The sequence below is a fragment of the Protopterus annectens genome, chromosome 10.part0 (genome assembly GCF_019279795.1).
Source record: "Protopterus annectens isolate FY-2018-M chromosome 10.part0, PAN1.0, whole genome shotgun sequence".
In the NCBI taxonomy this organism is placed as follows: domain Eukaryota; kingdom Metazoa; phylum Chordata; order Ceratodontiformes; family Protopteridae; genus Protopterus; species Protopterus annectens.
In genome coordinates, this window is record NC_056744.1 from 1,683,624,336 (window position 1) to 1,683,641,563 (window position 17,228).

A 17,228-nucleotide genomic window follows, 5' to 3' on the forward strand; every position below is an offset into this window, starting at 1 on the left:
GTAATACCTATCCGGCTTAACAGGAGCAGGAGGCAAAGAATCAGGATTAAGAGAAGCCTCTGTAAAAACATTGTCCACTACATCCAAAACAGGAGGTATAGCCAAAGGTCTATGCTGGGGTAAAAACAGAAATTCCCTAAGCCGTTTCCTGGAATCAGAGAAGTCCTGACCCTCCCACTTAAAATGCTCCCTCATGGAATGAAGAGTTTCTGAAAAAGAAAAATCCTCAGGAGGAGTAGCAGAAGGAGTAGAATCATCCACATCAGAATCAGAATAAGGAGAGTACTCCTGCAAGTCTTCAGCCGAAGACTCTGAAACATCTGAAGCTTGCTCAAAACCCCCCAACTCAGGCTCCACCCTAGGTCTCTTAGCAGGAGGGGGCATATAACCCCTAATCAAAGTAATCAAATCTTCTGCCATTTTAAGCATATGCTTCTTGGGCATAGTACCTGAAGAGCTAGGGGTAACACCAACTGAAGCTAAGATTTTGTCTGCCCCTGGGAAAAGGAGTCATAAAACAAATGCATATGAAAAGAAAGGATAAAAGATGAAAAAACTATAAATAGTGGAAAAAAAAAAATATAATAATAATGTAAATACTGTAGATAATGCAGTTAACAAAGGATCCCTACTCTTTTCAATAGGTGCCATGGGATCTTTTACATCCAACTGAGCTGCCACCAATTCAAGCAGATGGGCCTTGGTTTAACATCTCATCAGAAAGGCAGTACACTCAGGAGTGCTGCACTGCAATGTCAATAATCGATCTACCTGATGCGAGAATAGAACCTACAGCTTTCTGCACCAAAGGCACATGTGCTATCTGTTGTGCCACTGGCATTCACTGATGACCACTGTCTACAATATGTAATGCAAAGTTGTAGTCATGTGTCTACGTGAGTTACCAGTGTACTTTATTGCATTTTGTATTGCATAAAATTCTTTATTAATCTATACTAAGTCATACATACAAAACATCACAACACATGTTTACTTCAGTGCATCTATAATGCCTTATAATATAAAGCAGAACCATAGCTAGGTTATCTGGTACCCAGTGCAGTTCTCCTCAACTCAAAGTTGAGAAAAATACAAGGTCAGTTCTAACTTGAAAAAAATCTCTGTAACTGCATCATGTTGATTGTTACATTGTTACAAATTTAAGAAGCATCCCTATACATTCAGGCCTTCAGCCATGACTACAAGTCAAGTATCATCATTGATTTATGAAGCAATAATATTCCCATGGCTTCATACGTCAATGCTAGCACTGCACTCCTGCTCCTGACAATCATGTACTCCTAACAGCTTGCACCAAGGGCAGCCACCCCCTCCTCCCCACCTTAGTTACATCTGTTATAGTATTTAGCCAATAATACAAAGTTACAGGTACAAAAATGGACCCTGAGCCAAAAGCAAATGGTGCAAATCTAGTGCACTGTAAAAGTGAAAAACAAGTCTTCACAATAAAGAAAGGTATTCTCCAAGCACTAGTGCTTACGCGCGCACACACACACACACACACACACACATATATACATACATACATACATATATATATATATATATATATATATATATAATGTGTGTGTGTGTGTGTGAGTGTGTGAGATGACAGTGCCCTGGCCCAGCAATCAAGGAGCCTCAATCCTCACCACTAACACCAGGGAGGTCATCTCCTAGAAGAGGAAAGGATAACTAATACACACAGTAAAGTACAATTTTCCTTAAGTGCACACAGAGATCACAGTCAGTCTGGGGCTGGTTGCACCCTTGCTCACCAGGTCCCCAGTAAGACTCCCCACTGGCACAGCTATGCGGTCCAGGTTTCAGCCTAGCTGGGCAAGCTAAAACCTCCAGTACCCTCTCGTGCTTCGTGTCCCTGCCCAAGTAGCTGACACAACACACACACATTTTGAGAAGAGGTTATACAACCACACAGACCCTCCTGGGAAAAGGTTGGCACAGGTTCTCCAGCTGTGCCCCTATTACCCTGACCATACGGTAGTAATTCCTGCCACCACCACCCAGCTAATAATTATCAGCTACTAAAAGGCCCTTAAAAGGGTGTCCAATTATTACTTTGCAATATTAATATCCAATGGTAGTATGACTAACAGTCAAGGCTTAATTTGGAGTGATTTAGACAGTAAAATCTGTAAATATGTAATGTACTTTAGAGGTTAAATTATCTCTACATAAACCAGACACAGGTAAAGGTTTGAAAATATTTAATAATAAATAATTAAAACACAAGACAATACTACTAAACCACAGAGATATCTCAGAGATCACACAGAAACTTAAAACAATACAGTAGGAAAGATCTAATTTCAAAGAAAAATACTTAGTCTAACTTTCTTCTAAGTTTAACTATTCCTAAGAGAAATCACAGTGCTATTATCTTACTTACATACATAAAGAGCAAACAGTGCTGGGTTAGATGTCCAAGATCAAAATGCTTTTAGTCTCTCACTGAACAATAGTTTTTACACACTAACCAACAGCTCTGCTGAGGCCCTCCCAAATTACATCATTTTGACACTTAGGTTTTCTCAGGTCACAAACTGTATTATTTAGCAAGCTAACACCTGCTCAGGAAACTACAACAATACAAGGTATTTCACATATACACTCTAGCAGAAACCAGAGCAATAAAGCACCTTACACATGTGAATTCTGGCCCTTAACTTTAACCTTAAAACAATGGGCATGAAACCTTCATCCAGACTCAGTGGAGCCGACTTGTAAAACATCAAAGAGATTCATAAGATCTTTTCAACTTCTAAAGACACATTTGAAATGCTTGGCTTGGTGCAATGTTGCAACAATCTTGAAGTTCACATTTTACAGTGTTTTCTTTCATTTAAAAAACAGAACCCTGTACTTTACATTTATTTATACAATTAATAGAATTATGCATCAAATTCTGTTTGACTACGCTGGCAGCCTTCACCCATTTTCCTCCAATCTTCACAATATATATATATATATATATATATATATATATATATATATATATATGTGTGTGTGTGCAAAGTACTGACTGACTGACCGAAAGCAGCTTCAGACTCTGATACTTGAAAGTATTAGAGCTACAACAGAGTTTAAACTATACCTGTGGAGGCAATGATGGGGAATTCAGAGATGGACTGTCATCCTCAACATCACTTTCCTCATATGGTCGTTTCTTGGCTTTTTTCCCATCATCTAGAAATTAACCATGATAATATTCAGTTAATATACTGTTGAACAAAAGCACAGCTTGCACAGTTTAAAAGAAATAACATTTCCAACTTACACAGAGCCTGGTTAAGTTGTTCAAGCAGGTTACTTTCATAAACAGCTCTTTCCTCCCAAATGCTTAGCACCCTGCCAAGATGTTTCTTGCAGTTTTCTTCAGACTCACTGTAGTTAAATAAATAAATAGATAAGTAAGTAAATGTGACATATACAAATCAATTACTCCACTACAGACGGTATAACAGTATGGGAAAAAGATCCTATGTTCGTCTGCATGGTACCAAAGATAATACCATTCTTAGCCGGACTTCACACAATTTGTTCCAAGCTGTTCTGAGTAATACAGTCAATTAGCGCATGGCCATACTTCTTTGCTATTAATCAGTTTGCTCAGTTAATATTTGGGTAGATAAACCCTCCTAATAATTGTATTTTGTTTCTTACAGTTGCTTACAAAAAAACAGAGAAACAAATCTGAAAGGAGAGAGGACAACTTTATAGCTATTTTACAGGTGGTGGTACCCCTGCAAAAATGTCAGCATTCTTTCCCCCTACCTGAACCATTTCCATACATCATATTTTTCCACTTTGGGACATTTGTTTCACCTTATTCCCAATATCACAGACACTGGGGAGAGGAAGAGGCAAGGAATGAGGGGAAGTTCACCATCTAGAAGAGATGGTGTTTTTTTTTTTTGTCTGGTTTACAGCCAAGCCCTTCTTTCCCTGTGGATGTTATACACTTTTGCCCAAAGCATGTGTATGCTTTCACAAGTACACAATAATGGTTACTATGAAAGCAACTTGATAAAAATAGCCACAGGTCTTTGGCCCATAGGTTACATGCTATATGGCAGCTATCCAGCTGTGTCAGCATTGCAGTGGATCACACTGCCTGTGTCCAACCAGAATGGGTAAACTGACAACATCCAGTCATGCTAACCCTCCCCTGTTGGTTCCATGAACTTCAGGGTCATTAACTGATCTCAGGTCAATTTGGCTACTATCAAGTCTTTATCCTTCAGCACCACAGAGGCAGATTTGGCAAAGAAAGATTTCTGGCAGCAGCATGACATTATAATAAATAGAGATTCTGACAATGGGGGGGTGTACACACACATTGCCTCTGCATTTGGTCTGAGCCCCTTGTAAGCAGAGTATGAACAATTAAATCTAGCACTGCAGACATTTATTATAGTTAAAGTTAGCAATACGGCACTTATTCTTATAATATAAAGCTGTAGTACTCCAGAAATGTATGCTTCTTAGTACAACTGCATACACGATATTATGGCAGCAGTACACTATTAAACTGAGCCTGCATTACGTTTCATAATATAGACATGGGAATTGATTACAGAATGTAATTTTGTGAGATCAGCTGCATGAGTTAAAGGAACTAAGCCTTGAACCAGTAACAAGCTGTTGTTTATGTCTGAAGATGATCCTAGCAGTTAGTATGTGAGGAAAAATTGAAGTGTGATGATGAAGCGCATCAAAGTGTTCTTTCTAGCAGCCTGACATGTGAAAATAATTTGAGAACTGGAATATCTGAACAAACCAACAAGTAGAATGCTATCTAAAGTCAGGGTCTGGTAGACGGAATGACACACTATCCTTCCTCATCATAATCATCAACCCTATTTTTTTTCAACATGTAGTCAGAGGTTTGCATCCACTGTCACTACATATTTCAATTCAGCGCCACTCTCCTTCTTCAGCAGTCATGCCTGACTATTGCTGGTCTTTTCTCACACAACTTATCCATCTCTTGGCTAGATGCCCTCAGTTCCTCTTGACTTCTGTCTCTCACAAGTCTTCCTCACCAAATCACCTTATGCTTTCCTGCCCATGCATCCAAACCACAGTAATCTGTTTGACTTTCTCTATAATAGCAGCTACTCTTGCTTCTGCCATAAAGTCATAATTTCTTGATCTGTTTGTATCTTGCAACCCTTCTTAGTCATCTCATCTCCATCAACTCTTGATTCCTCATCTGATTTGCCTTCACTGCCTGGGTTTCTGTGCCAAATAAAAGTACTGTTTGCACTAGACTTTTCAACTTCTTTTACTTTCTTCTGTCACATGCTACCACTGATACTCTGTACCAGTTGGCTGCAGCACCTCTGATTCTAGCTTTGTCCTCCTCGTTCAGACTTCTCTTCTCCTCAACCATTATTTTCCCTTCTACCTCAGGCTTCAGCTTCTAATTTCCCCCATTTTGCTGCCTGTTCGCTAAAGTAGTCCGCCACCAGTATGGACAGCAGTGGGCTCACTGCTGAATCCTGATGCACACCCACTCACAGTAGGAACCCTTCTGTGAGTCTGATCAGTGTTCATACTTGTATCATGGTCCTTGCAAATAGCTTGCACTAATGTTTCTGGGACTTCAAACCGCTGCAGGGCAGCCTAAATCATCTTTCTTGAGACCTTATGATATGCTTTCTCAGAGTCTAGGAATGGTCAGTCGGACTCTTTCCTCAGCTCCAATTTCACCACTGTCTTTTTCACCACAAATGTCTAATAGGTTGTGCTACATCCTGATCTGAATCTAAACTGCTCATATCCCATCTGCCATGATTACTATGGCTGAAACTACGCATTTCACTTATTACTTTTTTACCAATCACCCCCTCCAGTGATATGGGTCTGGCATTTCTATACTTCCCCACAGTTGTGAATGTCCCCTTTGTTCTTATGAACCGGCATTAAAATGCTTATTCACAAGCCATTTAGGATATACCTCTCTCTTCATACTGTTATAAGTATCCTCAGGAGACATTTCTTCCCTAACTCACCAAATATCTTGATCACATCTGCTGAAATTTCATCTGAGCCTGCTGCTTTCCCTGACTTCATTTTCCTTAGTGCTATTCTTATTCTTCATTCATCATAAGCTTTTCATGGAGCGGGCCAACTACTGTGTGGTTTTCTTCATTCAGAATTACTCCTATCATCTGCCTATGATGCCCTGTACTGGTGACCAGGATGTTTCTGATATCCCTTGTGAAGTGTGCCTGATGACCATCTTATTTATCTTTCTGTCTTTGACTTGCAACCTTACAGAGTTTCTTTGTGCCGTACGCTGAGGTACTTTCAAGAAGCTGATTGCTTATGAGTATTTCACAATAGAAGAGCACAACTAATAAAATACTAGACGTGTTTTAGCTTGTAGATACTTGATAACTGGTTTGAAAATATTTTTGTTGGTGTCTTAAGTCTGCGCTATCTATGTCGCAATTAATTACTTTACCTCAGAATTCTAGTACTGAGCCCAGGTCAGTCACACAAATGCTGATGTCTTGTATTTTGTTATTGCAAAGGCTCTATTAGCTTCTTTGTTATCCAGCCAGTAGTACATTTTTTCTTGCACTCTTACCCTCTTTCTTCATGGACTTATGCATTCCAGCACCAGCTTTTCTTATGTACCTTATTCCTTACAAATGATACTCCATTCAGAATACTGAATATGCTGTTGTTCTCCCTACTGAAATGTCAGAACTCAAAATGCCGAGTGCAGACAAGCAGAAGAAAAAAAAAAAGACAGAAAACACAGGAGAAGCCAGAATCTTGAAAATCGCTCTTCTCCTTAAAACTTCTTTTTGCAGGGGAGCAAGCCCCCACAGCACCACCCAGACTTATATATACCAATTCCAAGATCACCATACTTCGGAAAAATGGGAATATTTTGAGAAATGGCATCTCGGACTTACTATATGTAGGTCTGATCTTTTGGTTATTCAGTCTCCACTTTTTGAGGCTCACTCTAGCAGGTCCCGACACTTCAAATGGTTATTGTTTTGTTTATATCTGTGTCTGGCTTGTTCACAGCCTGACCATATGAATGACACAGTCTTTGTCACCAACAGTAAATATAGCAGATTCCTAACAGCTGTAGGTGCTATTTTCTTTGACAGTATCTCTGAGTCTTTTATAACAGAATAGCAGAACTAATAAAATACTCAAACTGTTTTAGCTTGTACAGACATACATTTATTTTTAATTATTTATGCTGCTGTCTTGTGCCTCTTTCTCCATCTGTTCTATCTGTGTAGTATAGAATTTCCTTGTCTCAGAATTCCAATTTTATAAACAGGTCATCTGGAAGAAGACAAGTCTCTGAGAAGCAAAGGGAAATGGAGAATGTTAACCAATCATAATTATTGATATCTGAAAAGAGGCAGATAAGAATCATGCTATAGATGAAGATAAATTATATGCAGATAAATTTCACTGAATGGTCTAACCCTCATAGCAAAGATTTTAAGGGAAAAAAATCACCACTCTTCTTAGAGTAGAAGGACTTTGTTAAATATATATATATATATATATATATATATATATATATATATATATATATATAGAACAAGTAACAAAAGCTTTAGCAGATTTAATACTAGATCAATGGAAGGAAAAAAACTTTAAGCAGGAGGCTGGGGCAACCAGTTGTCTCTTTTTAACAGCATTAAGGAAACAGCTGCATGACGTATGGGAAAATATTTTTAAGCAAATAGCAAACTGCTGTTTATGTCTGAAGACTGCATCCAGCAGTTAGTTCTTGAGGAAAGCTGTACAGTGCTATGTTGAAATGGATCATACTGTTCACTGTAGTATCCTGACATGTGTGAAATTAAACTTCAAACTGCAATATCAGAATATTATAAGGTCAGGATACAAATAGATGAACTGATTCTATTCACAACATTCAATGCCTTGTTTACATCCATGCCTGACTTGATAACAGCAGACAGAGTTTGTGAGAGCTGCAGCTACTGTTTTCTTTGAGACTGCTTAGGAGTATTTCACAACAGAATAGTGCAACTAATAAAATAAAAACTGGATTGAAATTATTTCTGCTGGTGTCTTTACGTCTCTTTTGGCATCTGAACTATCTGTGCTGTAATTAATTAATTTACCTTGGAATTCTAGTCTTGAACCCAAGTCAGTCACACAACAAACATCCACCATATTACACTGTCAGGTCTGCCTATGCATCCCGCTAACTGTGATTCCTAAAGATCATCAGTAAGACATTGCTATAACCTGCTAAGAATACACAGCAGGACACATGACTGAGCTCCTATCACCTGTGAAAACAAAGGACAAAGTAGAAAAGACTGGTGCATTGGACAACAAAGTTAAATAAATATGTAGGCCAAGCAAACTGATGATGTCACTGTACCTCTCAGTGTATCATTACCATAAAGTCCAAGACAGTTTTAAGCTAACCTGTCTGGGAGCCAATATGTCTAAAGAATCTTAATCAATTTTCTCTCGTTGTCTCAGAGATGGAGTTAGCAGAATGGCTATGAATACAACCTGACAACAGTGAGGTTCTATGGTAGCCAATGACTGGTAAACTTAGACAGCCAGAGTATAATGAGCAGGGACAATGAAAAAGGAAGGATTAACAAAGACAACCCTGAAAAAAAAATCAAAAAAGTCGCAAAACTGCAAAATATATCTGGATAATAAAAATATCTAAACACTTGATAATGCTGAAACTGGCATTGTATGAAGAGAGTACCCAGCTCCATGACTTATAGATATAAAGCCTTGACTATGCCCCAGATGACCAGAGTTCGATTAGCAGTTCAGGCACTGGAAGGGCTAGCAAGGGTGAATGAGGAAATGTAAGCACCACAACAACAAAAAAACACTGTACCTCCTCTACGAATATAACAAACACAACAACCTGGATCCAAATGAAAGTTTAAATCCAACTGCTGCTTGAATTATTATAAACTGAACTTGTTTTACTACATGTTTTTTCTTCATAATTCAAGCAGCAGTTGGATTTAAACTTTCATTTGGATCCAGGTTGTTGTGTTTGAATGTGAAAATGTGCCTGGAGGGATGTTGTGGTGGTTCTTGGACAGTTCAGATGCTTTTCTAGTGCATGGGGAGAAAGCATTAGAGTACAGCAAGCTGGTGCATAGAAGAACATGCACAGCAGCTGTCTAAGCCACTGATGGCAGCCCTTGTCCTCAAATATGAAGCAGAACATATGCATAGGACAGAGGGGTGCACGTAGTGCCTGCAGTGATGAAGGTGTGCACGTCACAACCAGGGAAAGGGTTAGTGACCTTTACAAAGGAGATCAGGGGGACTTCCCCATCTCTAAAGAATGATCTGGCTCAAGTCTTTTATCAGAATACATAATTTGGCTACAAACTGTGAATACCAACAGAGGAAGAGACTATAACAATGTCACTAATACAGAAAATGTCTGTCAAGGACTTCTTCAAATACATTCATGATATACTAAAATGGCTTCAAATTCACAAATAGTAAAACCACATAATAAAATAATGATCATATCACCATATACTGTCAGCCAGGATTAGCTATGAACAGATTAATTTATCCTAGCCTTCAGTGTTGAATTCACAGAAAATAATTTATTTAGTCTGAACCACAAATATCCTTCCAAAGCGATTTGCTGCTTGAGCTACTTTAGAAGAAGAATGTCCTCCTTGAGCCAAAACTGAGGACAAGGCTACATGAATCAACTCAAAATAAATCTTCTTAACCAAGACAAGATTTGTCTTTTTTTTCACTATTTGCCACACATAAGGCTAGTTATGTATACCGATATGAAAATGCCTTATATGATGAACATTTGCTTATATAGCAGTATTACAGTTTCTGTCTGTGTCTGACTTTTTTTCAATCAACAAATTGTTTTCCTACTACAGATCATCTCTAGCAGTCTTTATTCTAGGAGTTTACTTGTTTTTATCTGTAATTAAGGAAGAATTCGAGCCCAGAAAAGAATAGACAGCCATGAACAAAACACTAACATAAAAAAATAACACCCAAGCTTTGGGCATGAAAATAAACTGTATCAGACTAACTCGTGTCTTCAACTTATAGCACTTGCTGTAACCCAATTAAATATATTATTAGTGGTTTGTTACTTCTGTACCAAATATGATAGTGCATGTTGAAATATGTTGTGGTACTACATTTGCTACTGTAGATGATTACAGTCTGCACTGTTTACTCCATGCTTCTGATAGAGGCAACAACAGATTAAAGATCCTCATACAAGTCCATTTATGACTTATCAAATGAATAAATAAATATTTTGTCCACAGAATTCAGGTAAAGCTGCCCCCCCCCCAAAAAAAAAAACAAACAAGTCAACATCATGATGTGGGAAAAATAGAACTGGTAAATTGCACTTACCCATAACAGTAGATGTTCCAGTTCCTCACTGCTGCCATTAAGCTATATGGGTTGTTTTCCTGCCCAGGAAACAAAAGCAGGCCAACTTCACAAAGCACTGCCTCCCCCAACTAGAAAACCACTCTTCCACTTACTAATATAAGATTTCCCAGTAGCAGGTTACTTTCCTCCTTTACCACCTGCTGCACATCATCATGAAATGGGAACCTAAAGGTTATTAGAACTGAATCATCCAGGAAGTCAACTAAAGGTGACTGAGACTTGGGTGCATCAAACTCCACCTGTCTTGTGAGTAGAGCCAGTCTGTGAGGAAGCTTGTGGTAACTGCCCATGGCCAACTCCAAAAGAAGGGAGAACCACTGCTGCCTGGGTCAAAAGGGAGTCACCATAATGATGTTTGGGGATTCCATTTGAATCTTTACAGCTATCCTGGATATCAGTGAAAAGGGTGGAAAAGCATACAGGAATGTTGCTGTCCAAGGAAAATAAAAGGCATCTGTCTTCCATGCATTCTTGCATGGAATATTGGAGCAGAAATGTACTAGTTGATTGCTCAGACAGGAAGCAAAAAGGTCTACCTGTAAAACTCCCCACAAAATCTTGGAAAAACCTTGAACAAGTTACCATTCGTGAGGCTTTGCCTTTGTTCTGCTTATCTTGTCTGCAACACAATTTTGCTCTGATGGATTGCAACATGCCTGTAGAGTGAGACTGTGCTGTAAAGCTATATCCCATGCTAACATTCCTAGTCTGCATAGGGGCAAAGATCTGGTTCCCCGTTGCTTGCTTTTATTTCTACCATATTTTTTAACTCCATTTTCATTTTATCTCATTCACTAGCTATCCCTTCTGAATAATATCCACTACCCACTTCACAGGCCTTCACTCAACCGGTGCCCTAGTCAAAAGGGCTCCACGGCGCACTCCCCACCACCCAGCAGGTATCCCCATCCTGGTCTACCTACATCATCCATATTACTTTTTTCTTCCTTTTACTTACAGTCTGACTTACTCTTCAGTATTTACTGTAATTAATTCAACACATTTTAAAGAAGCCATTTCTTTACTACAAAAAAATAAAATAATAGTGGAAAAGCTCCCTTGCTAGAGTGGCCGCCTAGTTGGCCTATACCTAAGGCCAGCTATGACTACTCAGTCCTTGAATTCCTCTGTTTTTAACAGGTAGGTGAGAAAGTGCCATGGTCTTGTTTTTACTTCCTTACCATACATCTGTATCTTAGTTTTTATATGTGCATGATCTGATATAGTTATTGGATGTGTGTTGAAGTTTTCGATTAAATGCACATGCTCCTGTGAAATATAAATTCTATGAACAAAACAAAAGCTGTTCAAGACACCATAGAAAGATTTTAATAACCTCATTATAATATCTCAATATGAGCAGAATGCCTTACGTAAGCATATTGTAAAAAGAGGTTCAAATCATGGTTTTAATTTTTTTTTAGTTTTAGAAACAGTATTTATGAATGCATGTAGGGGAGGGGACACTTAGAATAAGATGGAAACAATGGAATATAAATGGATAAATTTACTAAAAGCAGATCGCAGCCCAGGTCTTAATACTGCTGTAAATATAAAATGTATACTAAAAACATAAACCTTAAGGTAATCATACCATTATGTCTGTTGCATGGTTTTAAAAATGTATTTATTAAACATATCAAAGTATTATTATAATGAAGTTTTAAATACTGTCTTACGTAATTGAAATGGGAGTTGAATGCATTCTTCTGATACACTTGACAAAATGTTTTCAAAAGCTTATTTCATTGTGATAACTTGTGCAATGTCTTGAATGGCTTTTCTTTTGTTTTTCAATGTATTTTGGTATATTTAGAATTTTATCTGCTGAGGCTTCTCTTCACTGTGTACATATAAATTCTATTCAGTCTAGCCCAGTTGTTGTACCTTTGGGAATAACATGTAAAATCTGTCGGAGATCCTACTACTGAATTCACATTTTCCACATCAAATATTTTCAAAAAATGTCAAAGATATACAAATACAGTAAACGTTCAGCCAGTGGAAATCATGATCAAAAACAGCTGTAGCCTGTGTACTATGTATCTGCTGAATCTAACCCTTGTAGGTCTCCCTGATACATCCTTATTATTGCAAATCATGCTCTATTTCCAAACTATATGTAATATTCCCTGCTGAAAGTTGATTATTTCATGAAATTTTTTTAAGCTCAATAATAGTAGTTCAATTTTTGGTGGACTCTAAATACATGCCAATATAATCCTCCTCCCTTGCCAATAGCCCCTTACTACCACAAATCTACTTTTGTTGCCATTTTACCCGTCTACTTACCAGGCGTCTTTGGAGCAAATGACACGGTACCTAGTTTCTGTCCTACTTCAAGAAACATATAATGGAAGGAGTTAATAAAAAGTGGAATCGGATGAGCCAGTTTTAAGTGCTTTAAATATCCTTTGTTAAAGGGAGGAAATATTTTTTAAAAGACTATGAAAATGGTCCTTCAAAAAATTAGTAAAGTCATCAAATAAATATCCTCAAAGAAAAATAAACGATAAAGAATCTTCTTATTCTCATAATCTCTATTATAACTAGAATGGGAGAAGATTTGAGCAGAGGATGCAAAGTCGTGGCCCTCATCATCCTCAGTTTCTGGTGACGGAATATGGGTTCCCTCCTCCTTTTCTTCCTGCACCTTAAAAATAGAATGTTTTAGTTCTGCCATAAAATGGATAGTGTTGGTTCGGTCTTAAACTAGACCCAGTCTTTTGTGCCAGGTCAAAGTACTCTTGTTCTGTGCATTTGTAATCTAGGAACAAAAGTAGCATGGGGGACAAATGCTTGACCCTTGGACATCCTCACATCTTAAATCCACAGACGGGTATCTACTCCCTAATACTAGGGATCAGTTTTCATTTGGGTATTTGTACAAATGACATCTAGTTCCCAACTTCTCTCAAAATCTGTAAAGATTTTATTTTCCCTGGGAATAGCAAAACTGGAAATAATCTCTTTTCCCTTACATTCCTCTAAAGCAATGTGACTAGCAGAGATACAATGGAATCTCATTTGGACTTCATATTTGGGACGTGGGTGGATTAACTTGAACTCTTACACCCACCTGATTAATTCCTACACTTGGAAAAAACAAACTCCCCTTTGCTTGGCCTTCTGCTTTTTTTTTTCCATTTTATTTTCTGGAGACTTTCTACTTTCTCTTTCACCATATAGTTTCCCCTAGATTCAGATATAACAGGTAAAAGTATCCTGCATTTTTATGTTCAGTGAACTCTACTGTGACATTCTGTGTGAAACTTGGCACAATCTTTGTGTAAAGGTATAGTAAAATGTGAAATGTAGAAAAGATGTATTATGCTAAGCTAAATAGTGCCCTCTATTTGCAGTAAATTTTGCAGCATGCAAAATGTGCAGAATACACAAACTGTATAAGAATCTGCAGGTGTATTTTCTTTTAGCTGAGATGCAAAAAGCTCTGTAAACTGCTCACTGTACATATTGACAGAATTTTTTTATGGATTGCCTTAGTGGGAATGCAGCTTCCCCAGAATGAAATCAGTAAGCTTTACATTTGAATTCTAACAGCAAACAGGGAACAAAGAATCTGAGACTCAAGTTCTGAGATTTAATGCCTTTACATTTTCATCATCTAGTAAATGCTGTTTTCAGTCAAAGGTATATAAATACAGTAAACGTTCAGCCAGTGGAAATCATGATCAAAAACAGCTGTAGCCTGTGTACTATGTTTCTGCTGAATCTTTTGTTTTATATTCTCCTATGCAAGTAGCTATTTGCTATGCATTTAAATTTATAAAGTGCATTGCTTAGTCTTATTTATATCAAGCAAATAATTGTATTATTCATTTTAAAAGCTTGTGGCTGGTGTTTTTTTTATTAGTATAAAGCAAGTAAGCATATTAGGTGATCTATTAACTGCTGGTAAGTGCATTTCAAAAAATAACTGCTTTAGCCATAGCTAACATACAAGTGCATTACATCTGGCTTATTTTAAGACTGACTATATGCTCTTGGTGTTCATGTTTGGTATAGCTAAGGACAGCAAATTATGTAGAAATATCAAAAACAGCACAGACACTAAAAAGTGGCATTAGTGCACCTTAATAAACCCTTTATGTATGTATACATACACATATATATGTGTGTGTGTGTGTGTGTGTGTGTATGTACATATACACACACACATATATATATATATATATATATATATATATATATATATATATATATATATATATATATATATATATATATATATATATATATATATATATATATATATACACACACACACACACACATATGTGTGTTTATAAGGAGAGACAGTGTATGTTGAATTATCTGGGCCACATTTCAGTTACACTGGGTAACATAACATTGGAAGGTTTGGGCTGATATCAAGATGAATGAAGTTTTGGGAAGCCACTTGACTTTGATCTGCAGAAGTTCAGTATAAAGATTATTTTGGTGTGGCAGGTATTGGTCATAGTCTACTACAGAAGTATGCAGTTGCTGCATACATTTAAAGCCAATCACCTCTTGCATAATACATGATGGTCAGTGATGTGTGTTATGAGACCTCAGCCATTAGTGTGACATAGTAATTGGGAGCAATGGTGCAGATTTTAAAGCCCATAACATATTAATTGGTGGCATCAAGTAAGATTATAACACTGTATCACCATAGCTAATAATTTCTTAGCCTTTCTTGCTAAATCATTTTTATTAAGGGAACTACAATGTATATAGGACTGATATTCTGCTCTTATCCCAGAGATGATATGTAATAAATACATGTATATTTAAGAAGGCTCTAATGGTGATTTTCTTTGGGCAAGTAATTTATCCTTAACCAAATCAGAAAAAAAACTGCACTTAAAGTATCAAGCAGTAACTCAGATAAGCCTTGTTATTCTAAAAAAAAAAAAGTTAAGATACATTAGCTGACTGGCCATTCAGGTGGCAAAAAAGGCGCTGACATGAACATGGAGATTACGCTCCTTTACAGTAGGACTGCTCTCTAACTCTCATGGTTCAAGACTCCACTCTCATGTTAGAACATAACTGATGAAGAATATGGCTACAGACAAAAATTTGCCCCAGTAGACATTTCATACATATACATGAATCTGGTAGCAATGATCATTGTAACATGTATCAGTGTATTTGCATTTATCAAATGGGGTGAAAAGAAAGGGTAGGGTGTTGAGTACAACAAAAATTGTATTTGTTGTTCTTTGAGCATAACCAAAAAACAAAAGAAAAGACAACTTCAATTTAATGGGCTAAATAGTAATACAGAAGAGAGTTACTCTTTCTCTAGCTCAAATGTATCCTGAAGATAATATGAAAACTTCCAAAAAGCACACTATATAATACCTTGCAACATGTCTGAAGGCTTCCACTATGACAGGTTCAAAATCTTTTGTAAATTCTGGCCCTTTTCTTTTGCTGTTCTGAATAACATCATTGGCTAGGTACAAAAATGTCAATTTTCTGCCTGGTTTCGCTGAAAAAGAAATTAGGCATAGTGTTACTACAGCATGATCCAGAGCATGGTCAATTAAAACACACTTTGTAAAATGATTTTCTTTCACTGTAAATGAAAATCACTGAAAACAGACTTTTATGGAAAGTGACAAAATCTATGCCTTCTTAAATGGAGATCAGAAATCTGAGCAAAATAAATTATAAATAACCCATACTATGATGTTATTAAACCAGAAAGAACCACAACAACCTATTATAACTGTGCCAACAAAAATATCTTCTTTTTCATAATCTAAGTTTTTAATTTTATTTAATGTAAATGAGGGACATGGTCTGATAAATGTTATTTTTTATCTCCTATGGACAATCCTTGTGGTAGCAAGGAAATTTATTACCAAGAAGTGGACAGTACCTACATCACCATTTTTTGAGGACTTTCTTTCCTCTTTCAAAGAAATGGCACTCAAAGAGACTAAAGTTAAGGAATAAAGAATTAATCCCAACCTATTCACTTATAATCCCTGGACAAAAGTGATATCTGTTATTGACTTTTACCAACTGAATTCTGCCTCTGATGTTTGAAGAATCTAATGAGGAAGAAATGACAGACTTTCTACTGAAGAAATGGAGCCATTACATTTTCATCTTTTGTTCTCAGGCCTTTGTAAATATTGTACATAGTTTACATTTATTTCTCATTTGTAATTTCATTATTTTCTCATTTACATTATGTAAAAATCAACTGCCAATCATTAGCGGACCGGAGTTCTGCTGTGGCGACCCCTAACCGGGAAAAGCCGAAAGACACAAACAAACATTATATTACTATTACATTTGACTATGTATTACCTGTTCTTTGGAAATTAAAAAAAAATAATAAAGTTTCTTTGAAAAAAAATGTTTTCTAAAATTTATTATTAAGTACTGTGGAGCAAAAATACTGATTAGGTTGCAGCCAAATAAATCTGCCTGAAGTTTCAGTTCCTTATAACCGGAGTATTGCTGAGCAAAACAGAATGACTAAGTTACAGTAAAAAACAGCCTGAAATTTCACCTCCTTGTTCCCAGTTTTCTTTTTTTTAGTATATGTTCCCTCTGCCCTCTCAGTCTCTTTGCTTACCCTCCTTCCTTTCTTTCCCTTTCTGGCATTCTGCTCTTTTTAACAGTTATGAAAGCCTTTCTCAGTTAACTTTGTATCCAAATGTCTGCATTTAGAAAAGTAACAATAAAAAAGGTGGAAATCATTTGGCCAAAAATATGGACATTAC

General features: G+C 37.0%; 1 protein-coding gene across 1 annotated transcript in view; it reads right to left on the reverse strand.

The window, feature by feature from the left end:
- Positions 1–17,228, reverse strand: part of RPRD1A (regulation of nuclear pre-mRNA domain containing 1A) — a 641,587-nt gene that overhangs the window by 173,959 nt on the left and 450,400 nt on the right. Inside the window, exons 2-4 of the mRNA XM_044086440.1 lie at positions 15,850–15,979; positions 3,302–3,408; positions 3,119–3,210 (exon numbers count right to left, since the gene is read on the reverse strand). Of these exons, the coding sequence (XP_043942375.1) occupies positions 3,119–3,210; positions 3,302–3,408; positions 15,850–15,979 (329 nt within the window). The remainder of the gene's footprint in view (positions 1–3,118; positions 3,211–3,301; positions 3,409–15,849; positions 15,980–17,228) is intronic.